Raw genomic sequence first — 12,684 nt, 5'->3', positions numbered from 1 at the left:
ACTTAGCAATGTGATGATGCACTAGTGCTCATGGACATACTTGCCAAACATGGACATACTTGCCCAAGCCATCATGGAGATGTGAAAGTCTAGCACTATACCTAGCAGGGCTGCAAGCCATGCTCTCTATTAAGAGGTGAGAACATACCATATGCCAAACTGTATGACATTAAGGTCCTGATCTGCCAAGCCTTAGCACAGGAGGTCTTGATGGACTCACTTAACTCTAAGCAATCGATACCCAGAGGGAAACCAGAGGGGAAAAGCCCTAAGCCCTAAAGCACAGCCACCAAGCTTCATTTGGGGAAATTGAGGGAAAGGTCACTGAAAGTAACCTTATAGTCGGTGTACTCTGGTCATTTCAGTGGGGGGAAAGGTGATACTCACACATCTGGAAATAACCCATAAGAACGCTGCTGACAAGTACATATTTCAAGAGCTCGTCACTGCCAACAAAGGTGTAATCTAAGCATGAACTTGACCCTCTGTTAATAAACAGAGGGGAACACAGCACATGGAGACCAAAATGATGTCTTGTGGATGGCCTTACCTCCAGGAGTGTTCACAAGTCAGCCTTCCATCTCCTTCACTTCTTGACAGTGCTCTAACCAGGGAACTAAGAGTGAAACAGAAAGACCTTCTTGTTGATCCATCTTAAGAGTTGCAAAGCAGTCTAGATGTTTCTTCCTTCAGCATGTTCAGATGGCCAGGCTGAAATGCTAGCACTGGATTGGGTGTTTTGGGGCAAGCTGAAGATACGAGTCTGAGGTGGAGTTCAGCTCTGCTTTAATAGATGACATCCAAAGTCTGCTGATGTGCAAGCTTGATATACTACAAAAGATATTACGATGCCTATACGGATTTCTACTGTCACAACTATGGGGAAATTCCTACTTGAGGCTGGAGATAAGAAGTTACGCAGGCAGGTTAAGTCACCTTCATGATAAGTATTTCAGATTTTTATCATGTGATAAATGGTTTATAACAATTTGGTGGATAACAGACAGAGGCAAAGACACTTCTTCTCATCCAGTGGGAAAGACAGCCAACTCAACTTTTGTCAGTAGAGCTATGGAAGCAGCATTGGTGACTGCTTAAGTCACAACAGAAGGTAATGGGGGTGGACAGACTCTACATGGGACTGAATTAAATGGTTTCTTTTTAAACCTGCTAGAATTTACTGGTGATGAAGATTTATGTCTTTGGATACTTGACAGACGCGGATTTCGGTCAATAAAGAATGCTGGCTGGACTGGTACAATGGGTTACATTTACATTTTTCGTAATTTTAAATCCACATCTGGTCATCTAGAAAACACATGATCCGCCTTTATGGACTACAATGTCTGCTGCCCATCCTCAAATCACGTGCATGATAATGCAGTCCTCCCAAAGACAGTACAGGCAATGACAAAGTAGGTCTTCAAAGAAAACAAAAGACTGGTTCTGGAAATGCATGTCAGTTTAATAAAGACATTTATAGCTATGAGTTGCTAATGAGCTTCTTAATATAGTCAATGGTGCGAGTCACATTTTCTGTTTGCAAAAGGTGCAACTTTGAGCAAATCACTTAAGTGATGTTCCTATACCATCTTCGCATTCTTAGTATGTGCCATAGATCTTCGGTTACCTTAGTCTGCTCTGAGGGGTGAGGGCATTTGAATTATAATCAACTCTATTTTCAAACTATTATTGAGTACTGGGTTCAAGAAAATATAACATTTGTATGTATTTTGATGATGTTATCGTATCTTCTAGCTCATAATTAGATTTTCAGTTCTTGTTGACATTCTAAGTGTAACTTATAAAACAAAGTAAAACAGAATGAACAAAAACATTTGTAATTTCACAATAAAACAAATTACAAACAATAACTAGATAAGTTTCTTTATATATGACAGTCGACTTGCATTGAATACAAATCTAGTAGAGTAGAGTTTACCTCATCCAACGGCATAGCGCGTCGAACCACTGACTTAGCTGGAGTACTGTTGTTTTCTAAGGGAGTACTTGGCCGTGGCATAGAATGTGAGACCGTTAGAGAGGGAGCTGGCAGTCCCGGAATAAATATTTTTCCCACCTTTAAATTAAGACACAAGTATCAATCAAAGCTATTGCACATAGTACACTAAATCTTCCATAGCATAAAGTCAGCAACATTTTAATTTCAAGAATATGAAAAAATGCATAACATAAAAGCACAAACATATCTACAAATCAAACCACAATCTAGTAATGAATAAAGCATGATGTTATCCATTCCCAGAGCAAAAACTAACAAATTTTCAGATATACAAGCATGCTGGTGCAAATGTAGCTTTCCAATCTACAATGCTGTTAAATTCTGATAATGGCTCAGGTGCTAGAGGGTCAGCAGAGTTTCAGCAGCAAACCAGTTCACTTCTCACAGTGACAAAAGTTGCAGTTTTTGCACTGTCTGGTGGCCCCTGGAAGGTGGCATGGGGAAATGAATCTAACTGGTACAGTAGGAGGGGAATACAGAAGAACATCTACAATGGGAATGCATGCACCTATTTACTGGCACTGCAGCTTTATGCCAGTGTAGGGAACATAGCAAGACAACATAAAAAAGTCCTGACCCCTACTAAGTGGACAAATGAGAGTCAGCTGCTCAGCCGTCACACCTCTGCTACATAAAAGGATGACCAACAGCGGAATAATCTGACATGGAAGGGGAGGGGTGAGTGGAATGGCTTAATTACCTGAGGTTAGAAGGAAGGAGAAATATTTACAAACACAAACGTCTTTACAGAAGGCAATAAATACTACCACACATCACAGTGTTGCACTTGTTTATTTATGGTTACTTATTTTATTTATCCTTTGTTGAATGGGTTAGCTCCACTAGGCTAGTAGCCTCTTTTCAGGGGAGACCAGAGGTGGCATTTATACTACTAGGGGAAATTTGGCCAAGGCATCGGGGATCTTCCTATACTCATTTTGATAGGTGCTATGGAATCCTTTACAGTCACTTGAGCTACCAGAAACTCAAGCAGATGGGTACTCAGTTTAATGTCTCATCCAAAAAATGATAGACTCAAGAGTGCAGCAATCCCCTTATGCTGCACTGTACTGTCATTAATAGAATTACCTTTGTGTGGGAATAGAACCCACAGCCTTCTGTACCAAAGGCAAGTGTGCAACTGTTGCACCCTTAACACTGCTACTTGTGTTATTGTGTAACTTTCAGCAGTGAAACATTTATTGAAAGCAACCAAATTCTAACTGCAATACCAGCTCACTTATAAAATGCACTAGTTCTGGAAAAACAGCAAAGTACTCCACAAAGAACAAAATGCAGATACATTTACTTTTGTATAAATGTAAAAAAAAAAAGTCCAAGTTCACATCTTTGAAATAAGCTTTCATTAAAGTACAGTTGTGTACACTTACCATAAATGTAGATGTTGAGTGTATTCACTGTTGCAGTCATTACATTTGGGTAATCCGGCTGGCAGGTTGCCCTCAGCCGGCCTGAATTCCAAAGTCTTGGGTCCTGCGTCAGCCGCTGTTGCCCCTTCCCTAACGTCAGGTCGTCAGGGGTATAAAAGAAGCGGCCAACACCATTTTCTTTAGTTTTTCTTGCCCCAGATGTCAGGTGCCCCTCAAGAGGGTTGCTATAACTTAGTTAAGTATAATTACATGCACCAATATAAAATTTACCTTCATCTACAAGCAAATACACCCCCATAGGTTGTATAAATCAGAGAAAGAGGAAAGATCAGAATAAAAGATCAGAATAAAAAGGGGGATGGTGGGTGGGTAACCTGGACTACAACAGTGAATACACTCGAACATCTACATTTATGTAAGTGTACACAACTGTACTATGTTCTTCGCGTTTCACTGTTACAGTCATTACATTTGGGTAGAGTCCCAAAGCTAAGGTTGGGGGGCTAGAGCTAAACAGCATTAGGAGTGGCTACGAGACCCTGCAGAACTGCAGTGGCAAAGCCTGCCCTGGATTTAGAGTAGAATGGCAGATGATGGTGCTTTGTGAAGGTGTGCACTGAACTCCAAGTAGCAGCCTCTAAAATGTCCTTGATAGGTACTCCCCTGAGAAAGGCTACAGCTCTGGTTGAGTGTGGCCTAATGCCCTTAGGTACTGGCTTGCCATGGTGTACATAGCAGAAACGAAAGCAGTGGCCTATCCACTTTGAAATAGTCTGCTTTGAGATCGCCTTTCCTTGTGATCCTGCAGGATATGTCACCAGTAATTGCTCTGTCTTTCTGAAAACTTTGGTTCTGTCCAAGTAGAACCTAGGCTGTCTGTGTAAGTCCAATGAATGCAGAATTCTCTCCCCCTTGTTCTGTGGATTTGGATAAAAAGTTGGCAGGTGAATATTTTGGTTGAGAGCTACACTGGACACTGCCTTAGGCAAAAATGTTGGGTTTGCTCTCAGAGAGACCCTGTCTGGATAAAAAAATGATAAAAGGTTCCACATCCATGAGTGCCTGTAGCTCTGAAACTCGTCCTGCAGAAGTTATTGCTAGGAGCAGAGCTGTTTTTCAAGATAAAAACTTTATATCAGCAGTAGCAGCTGGCTCAAAAGGAGGCAGGGTGAGTTTTTCCAAGACATAGCTGAGGTCCCATGCAGGCAATGGTGATCTCCTTGGAGGTCTTAAATTTTTGGCTCCTCTGAGGTACTGTTTTAATAAGGGATGAGAAAAGATTGGTGGCTCTACATTGTAATTAGCCGAAATGGCAGAGACATGAATTTTAATAGATGAAAAAGATAGACCTTTGTCCAGCATCTCAGTTAACTATTGCAAAATTTGAGGAATATTTGGCACAGCTGTATCAGTTCATTGTGCCTGGTTCCAAGCACAGAATCTCTTCCATTTTTCAGCATAAGATTTTCTAGTACTAGGCCTTCTGGCTTCCAAAATGACATCCATCACAGCTTTACTGAGAGGTGTGTTTTGTATGACTACATTATTCGCCATGCTGTCAGATTTAAAGTTCTGAGTTGGCTGTGCAGGATCTGACTGTTTTGCTGGGACAGTAGATGAGGTATTTGAGGTAAGGTCCAAGCTGGGCATTGAGACAAACTCCTTAATACTGGATACCAGTACTGGCGAGGCCAGTATGGGGCAATCAGTATCATCTTTGGCTTCTCCTGTCTGACCTTTAGGCGTACCTCGGGGAGGAGAGGCAGAGGAGGAAATGCATATACTGATAGGTTTTTCCCAGCTGAAAGATAGGGCGTCCACTTTCCGTTTTTCCCAGCTGAAAGATAGGGAGTCCACTTTCCATGCTTGTCTGTGAGGGGAGGCAAATAGGTCTATGTCCGAGCATCCCCATTTCCTTGTTATCATGCTGAAAACTTGTGGATCCAGGTGCCACTCGTGGGGATCCATGAGGTTTCTGCTTAGTTCATCTGCCAGAGTATTTTTCCTTCCTGGCAGGAATTGTGCCTGCAGATGTACTTGGTAAGTCAATGCAGTGTCCCACAAAGTCATGGCTAGTCTGTAAAGGGGGTAAGAATGTGTGCCCCCCCTGCTTGTTTATATACCACATGACTGTGGTGTTGTCTGCCTTTATCAGTAGCTGTCCTGGGTGAAGTAGGTCCTTGAAGGCTGTCAGGGCATTTTGAACTGCTAGCATTTCTTTTTGGTATGTAGATGCATTTGGTTTGAGGTCCATGAGCCCTAAATGCATCTTCCTGCCCTGTGGGCCCCCCAGGCATAATCTGATGTATCCATTGTTAGTGTCTGCCTGGCTGGGGGTAATGTGAATGGCTGTCCCTTGTTTTGGTGACAAGCCTTTGCCCACTATCAAAACTCCTGTTGTAGGCAGGGAATGAGAGTAATCATAATTTCCAGGCTGTGGCAATGTTGAGTCCAAACACTTTTTAGGTACCACTGAAGTTTCCTCATATGCAGTCTTGCATATGGAATTAGTAGGATGCAGGATGCCATGAAGCCCAAGGCCTGCAGGATTTTTCTTGCAGATAACTGGGCCTTTGTTGCCAACATTTTGAAATAGATAGTCAGTTGCCTTTGTTTGTCTGGCGTGAGATAAGCCATCTGGGCCATTGTATTTAAGCTTGCACCCAGGAATATTCTCTCTTGAGAGGGTACTAGTTTTGATTTTGTTTCGTTGATTGTGTACCCTAGGCATATTAGAAGTCTTTTCACAAACTCCAGATGCTGTAGAAGAATGTCCTTGTTCTCTGCTTGAATTAGACAATCGTCCAAGTAAGGATATATTTGTATTCCTCTGTCTGCAGAATGCAATTACTGGTGCCAGGCACTTTGTAAAGACCCTGGGCGCAGTAGATAAGCCAAAGAGCAGTGCAGAGAATTGGTAGTGCATTGATCCAGCCTTGAATCTGAGGTATCTTCTGCATATTTGTCTGATTGGGACATGCAGGTATGCCTCTTTCAAAATCTAAAGTCACAAGCCAAGCGTTCTTGCCCAGCATGGGTAGAAGCTGCTGCAAAGTCAACATCTTGAATTTTGGTATATCCAGGAATGTGTTCAAAATAGATAGGTTGAGTATTGACCTCCAGGCCTTGTCCTTTCTGGGTACCAAGAACATTCTTGAGTAAAGTCCGTGTCCTTGCTCTTGCTCTGGTACTGGTTTAATGGGCCCCATGTCCATGAGGGATGAGACTTGTTTTTGTGCCCCTGCCCATTGATTTTTTTGGCAGATCTGGCCAGCCGTTTGCCTTTGGCAGGGTATGCAAATGGAACTTGTAGCCTTGTGACACGATATTTAGGACCCATTTGTCCTGGGTTATAATGTGCCAATTTTGTGAAAAAAAGTGTTAATTTTCCCCCTAAGGGTGCTGCCAGGAGATAAGTGCTTGGTGCAGGCAGGGGGAAGTCATTGGGACTGTTTCCTGTATGGTTGTGATTTGTCTTCTCCAACTTTGGAGGTAGAAGCCCCCCATTGCTTTGAGCGATATGAGCCTTGTGCCTGGGGTTTGCCCCTAGGGCGTCTGGATCTTCCCCTTTGAGGTCTGTCTGACACAGGAAAGGACCAATTCTTTGTTGGCCAGTGTCTACTAAATCTAGGTGGCTGTACTTGTAAAAAATCTTTGACCGTTTGCATAGATTTAGCTTTGTCCTCCATTTTCTTTAACACCTCTTCTGCCTTAACTCCAAACAAAGTATCACGTTGTAAAGGTGCATCTAATAATTTAACTTTAACATGATCAGGCCGATTTTGTTCCTTTAACCAAGCATGCCTCCTAATTACAGAACCTGTAACTGCGCCCCTGCAGGAGGCCTCTAAAGAATCAAAACTACATTGCAAAATATGCTTTCCAACTTGTTCAGCTGCATGCAATAAATTCTGCATTTCCTTGTTTTCTGCACATTCAGGGTTTAACACATTTTCTGTTTAAGCAATACCATGACATGTTGCTGATATTTGAGCATATGAAACTGACAGTTTAAGGCCCTTATAGCCAAGGTAGCAGATGTGTAAACCTTTTTCCCCCATCTATCCAGTGCCCTAGAAAATTTGTCAGAGGGGGTAGGGTTTTTTGCAGCGGAAGCCTTAACTCCATTGGGGACCCTGAGAAATAGTTTCTGGGTCTGCTGCAGGATTTTTAAAAAGGAATTTATGAGAATCAGGAACCCTGTAATATCTGTCAGGCTTAACAGGAGCTGGAAGTAAGGAGACAGGGGTAAGACTAGATTCCGAGAACACATCATCTACAATGTCTAACACAGGTGGGATGGCTAGTGGCTTGTGGTGAGGTAGTAAAAGGAAATCCCTGAGCCTAATTTTAGATTCTGAAAAATCTTGGCTCTCCCAGTGGAAATGCTCCCTCATGGTATGTAATGTTTCCCCAAAAGAATAGCCCTCTGGAGGAGAAGCTGAAGGTATAGATTCTTCAGCATCAGAATCCTCATAGGGGGAAGAGAATATTCCTGATCAGAAGAGGAATCAGAAGAAATAGAAACCTGATCTGAAGATTCATAGTCAGACTCTTGCCTAGTCCTCTTATCAGGAGGGGGATGGGAACCCCTGATCAAGGTAATCAAGTCTTCGGCCATTTTGAGCATCTGTTTTTTGGGCATAGAGGCCTGACCACGTGGCTCTTGAGTTTGTTTCTTTGCTTTGGAAGGTACTCTAGTCTTTGCCTTTGAAGCTGAAGTAGGTTTGATGTAAAGATGTTTAGGTATGAATACACCCTCAGTAGCCGGTGCTTGCTCAGCAGTTCTGGACTCATCTGAAGGGATAATATCCAAGGCTCCAATACCTTGAGTTTCCAGTGGCATGGCCGACTCCACGTGGGAGTCAGTAGCGGCCTGTGACTCTAAAGTAGCGGGCATCAGGAGCTGCGAAAGCACCTCACTGAGGACCGGCAAACCAGTGACTGGCTTAGGAGAAGCTTTGTCGGTTTTGGGCCTCAGTTGTCTATCTCTTTCCTTTTCTTTACGTATTTTGTGAACTCCGGTAGTCGGATGGCTATCCGATGACATTTCTGGATAATTAAACCTGTGTCCAAAATAGTTTAAAGCAAAATCATACCGACGCTTAATAGTGCGTTGGTTAAATCTAACACAGAACTGACAACCAGAAACGTTGTGATCAGGGCCTAGGCAAGGAATACAGTAAGAATGAAAATCCTTATGAGGTATTTGCTTCCCACAAGAAATACAATTAACTTTTTCTGACATCGGTCTGGAGCAAGGAAAAAGTTTCCCCAATGAGGTACTTAGCTTTATTGAAGACTTCGGATCTGAAACTCTAACACGAAAATCTCAGGAGTCGGCCGACCGGCACTTGCGATCTGCTTCTGCTTTGGGCACCGCACATTAAGAAAGACTAAAGAAAATGGCGTCGGCCACTTCTTTTATATCCCTGACGACCTGACGTCAGGGAAGGGGCGACAGCGGCCGACGTAGGACCCAAGACTTTGGAATTCAGGCCGGCTGAGGGCAACCTGCCAGCAGGATTACCCAAATGTAATGACTGCAACAGTGAAACACGAAGAACATCTGCATTTGCTCCAAGCTTAGTAAAGCTGGTTACCACTAAGACCATGAAGTTCATTTTGGATAGTGACCAGAGACTTATTTGCATTATACAGTTCATTAGAAAACTCTATCACTGACTATATTACAGTGGTAATCTGGTGTCAGAAGTGGAAAATTTATGCAAGAAATAAATACACCCAAATAAACATATTGACTGTGGTAGTTTGCAACAAACACAACTCAAACTGCCCATTATTTTCTTTTATGGTGATACTTCAAGATATATAGTATAAAATGCTTGCATATGGAGAGGAAAATGCTTGCATAATAAATACACCATCTCACTCAAGAACTCAAAGAAAACATTTGATCTGGGTCTCAAAATGAAGCAACCACAGCCATGACTTCTGGTATGGCGTCATGTTAGTGAGGGCAAACTCCACTTGGCTCCATGAAGAAAGTGAAGAGATACTGACCAATCCTCATAACATAAAGAAGTACTTAATTACAAGTAGTTGCAGGTTGAATGAATCAAAAATAGAAAATGAAATCCAAAAGACAGTAAAGATTCGGAAGCTTCATGATCGACAGAAGAAATGGATAGGGCACAACTGAACAAGTCTCACAGGAGGTAATCTGGCAGGAGATCAAAGAGGTTAAATAAATCTTGATGGAGAATTTGAGGACACATGAGAAGAAACTGGTGAAGGTACTAGAAGGTTTAAATATGCATGTCACTGTGATACAAGATCTTATGTCCGAAAATGAAAAATTGAAGGTGAGAGCCGATGCAGTGGAAGAGACTGGACTGTCTGGATATGAAGTCTATTGATATTGGAAGACATGACAAGAAGGAAAAATATTAAAATAACTGGACTGCCAAAAATATGAAGGGAGAGACTACGTGACTACAATATGAGAGTTGCTTGTGAAATGGACTGGCATTTCTGCAGAAGTTAAAACAAAAAGGGCACATAGGACTGCATGGCTCCTGGAGACAGAGCTATCAAACAGACCAAGACTGATCACCGTTCTAGACATATCAACTGAAAGAAAAAACAGTGAACAAGCTATGGAATCCCAGGAAATCTTTCAAAGTTAGTGAGAGTTGTACAATGAGGATCAAGATTACTAGTCTGTATCAAGGGCAAAAAAGAAATGCCTTTATCCCAGTAATGAAAGCATGCAAAGAAAAGGGTTTTAGAAAGTGATTGGTGTATATGATCTTGATAAGGATATTTGTTTGGGGAGCAGCAAAAACTTTTACCAACCTTCAAATAGTCATGGAATATCTGAATAAGCCTGCTAACTATAGGTCCACTGTTGTGGCAACAGACTTACAAAGGAGAAGCAGGTTAACACATATAGGTGGAGGGGTTACTTCTCTCTCTTCAAGAGGCAGCAAAAGTTCAAAAAAAGATTGGAAATAATGAGGGGCAGAAAATAAAATAGCATCACACCAGTAGAAGGACAATGTAAGTGTAATAGAATAAGACTGGGACTTTTAATATTGGAGTGATGGAAGGGACAACCTTTTGAAGTAAAGATAAATCATGATAAATCACATTTTTGTGGACAGCAACTTGTATAACAGGGTATCATTTAAAACAAGTGGAGGTTGGGAAATGCTGTTAAAAGGAATAAGCACAGACTTTACTGTGACAAGAACACACAGGACATAAACTGACTATACTGTTTAAAAAAAAAAGATGCTGTAAGCAATACATATAAAAGGAAAGGTATGACTTGCACCCATCTAGTGCTGGATGGGGAAATTTGAAATGAGGGTTAAACATGGTTACAGTGAATCATTCAGTACAGACTGCTGGGATATTTTCTTTCTTTGAGTAATTTTTCTTCTTTTTGTTTTGCTGAAAAATTCTCTAAGTACAGTTTGTTGGAGATGCATGGATTTAATAACAGTAAGAAAGATGAATCACTATGGGGAAGGGGTTAAAAAAAATTTTTTCCCCTCTTTCCGGTAGGAAAAGATATCTTTGACCGTTACGGTACAGCTGGGTAAGCCCTATGCCAAGTAGAGTAGAGTTTGACTAAGACACTGTTAATCCCTTTATTCTAAATTAATAATGGAAGGTGAAATAGAGAATGGGGGAGGAGCACAAGAGGAATTTTATAAGATGCACGTCAACTGCACATAGGCATAGCTGGGTCACAAACATGGCGAGTTCATGTGGGAATGAATAATATTAGACGAGAAATGGGTAGAGTATGTTATGGATTAAAGTATAAATCAATCGGTTGCAGACTTGCAGAGGAGGAGATGCTAGCCGACCTTACTCTGAAGTATAAGGTAGGTTGCTAATGTTACTTCAGATTGTAGGTAGTTTGGGGAGGGAACCAGAGTGAGTGTGAGCTGCCAGGGGGAGAAGCTTTAGTCATGGGAACACTATGTGGTTGACCAGGAAAGTGACAAGTGAGGCATACTGATATCCCATTATTATGAATGATAACATGTTGTCATCTTGAGGCAGTCACCAAAGCCATAGACGAGGGTAAGGTGGTTCACACAGCCTATCTTGACCTCGCCAAGGCTTTCAGCACCATCCCCCATTCTGGAATTATAGCTAAACTCACTAAACTAGGTATAAATTCCTACGTCACAAGATGGGTTGCCAACTGGCTCACTGATAGAACCCACACTGTAAAAGTTGCAAATTCCAAATGTGACTTCAAACCAGTGACAAGTGGAGTACCACAGGGTTCAGTCCTGGGACCTCTCCTGTTTGGTATCTACTTCTCTGAAGTATAGGCTAACACAGAAGGCCACTGGCTAACGAAGTTCGCAGAAGACTGCAAACTAGGAGCCATAGTCAAGTCCACAAATGATGTGGACATCCTACAGAAGGGCCTCAATGAGGCAGATGCATGGTGTCAGAGGCATGGCCTCAAGCTCAATGCCAAAAAGTACATCGTCATCCCCTTTGGTAAAAACTCTGTACCCATGAACTACCACATAAACGGCAGTCTACTTAATGCCAAATGTGTGATAGGAGACCTTGGGACAGTAGTCTCTCCTTTGATAATCACATCGCCACAGTAGTCAGGAAATCATTCTATGTGGCACACCTCATCAGAAAAGGGTTCTCATTCAGGAAAAAAGAGGTCATTGTTCCCCTCTACTCGACACTCATTAGACCCATTATAGAGTACAATGCCCTTTTTGGAATGTACCTCAGAAGACATCTGCAGCAGCTGGAAAGGCCACAGAAGTACCTCACAAAGAGGATTACTGGCCTCAAACAGATGCCCTACACTGACCGTCTCAAAAACATCCAGCTTTACTCTATAGCAAATCACCTACTCCGAGGAGATCTCTGCCTAACATATAAACATGTTAAACCCAGAGCTGTTGGACATGCTACACCTAAAGAAATCCCAATCCCTCCGAGCTACACGCTCTAGGGACCTAAACCTTGTCACCCCAATAAACAGGACATGCTGGAGGGATAGATTCCTGTCACAGAGACTTCCTATAATCTGGAACAAGCTACCCATCTATGTCAAGCAAAGTTCCTCATTAGCACTCCAAGAAAAATCTTGTCACTTCTATGGCTCTGCTCAACAGGGACACAGGAAATTAACTTTCTTGGGTGGCGTAAGCTAGGGAACCTTGTTGGCTAGGCTTACTTAGCCTAGTACCTACTTATGGACCTAAGTGTATAAATCATGGAAATGAAGACTGTAGAGCCTCCAGGGTGAAA

At 42.1% G+C, this 12,684-nt stretch overlaps 1 protein-coding gene across 1 annotated transcript in view; it reads right to left on the bottom strand.

Moving 5' to 3' along the window:
- Positions 1-12,684, bottom strand: part of ANAPC1 (anaphase promoting complex subunit 1) — a 3,613,296-nt gene that overhangs the window by 2,367,643 nt on the left and 1,232,969 nt on the right. The window contains exon 12 of the mRNA XM_044060160.1: positions 1,943-2,080. Within this exon, the coding sequence (XP_043916095.1) occupies positions 1,943-2,080 (138 nt within the window). The remainder of the gene's footprint in view (positions 1-1,942; positions 2,081-12,684) is intronic.

Source organism: Protopterus annectens, chromosome 1.part2 (genome assembly GCF_019279795.1).
Source record: "Protopterus annectens isolate FY-2018-M chromosome 1.part2, PAN1.0, whole genome shotgun sequence".
Classification (NCBI taxonomy): domain Eukaryota; kingdom Metazoa; phylum Chordata; order Ceratodontiformes; family Protopteridae; genus Protopterus; species Protopterus annectens.
Note: the sequence above shows the minus strand (reverse complement) of the source record. Positions and strands in the feature narration are given on the sequence as shown.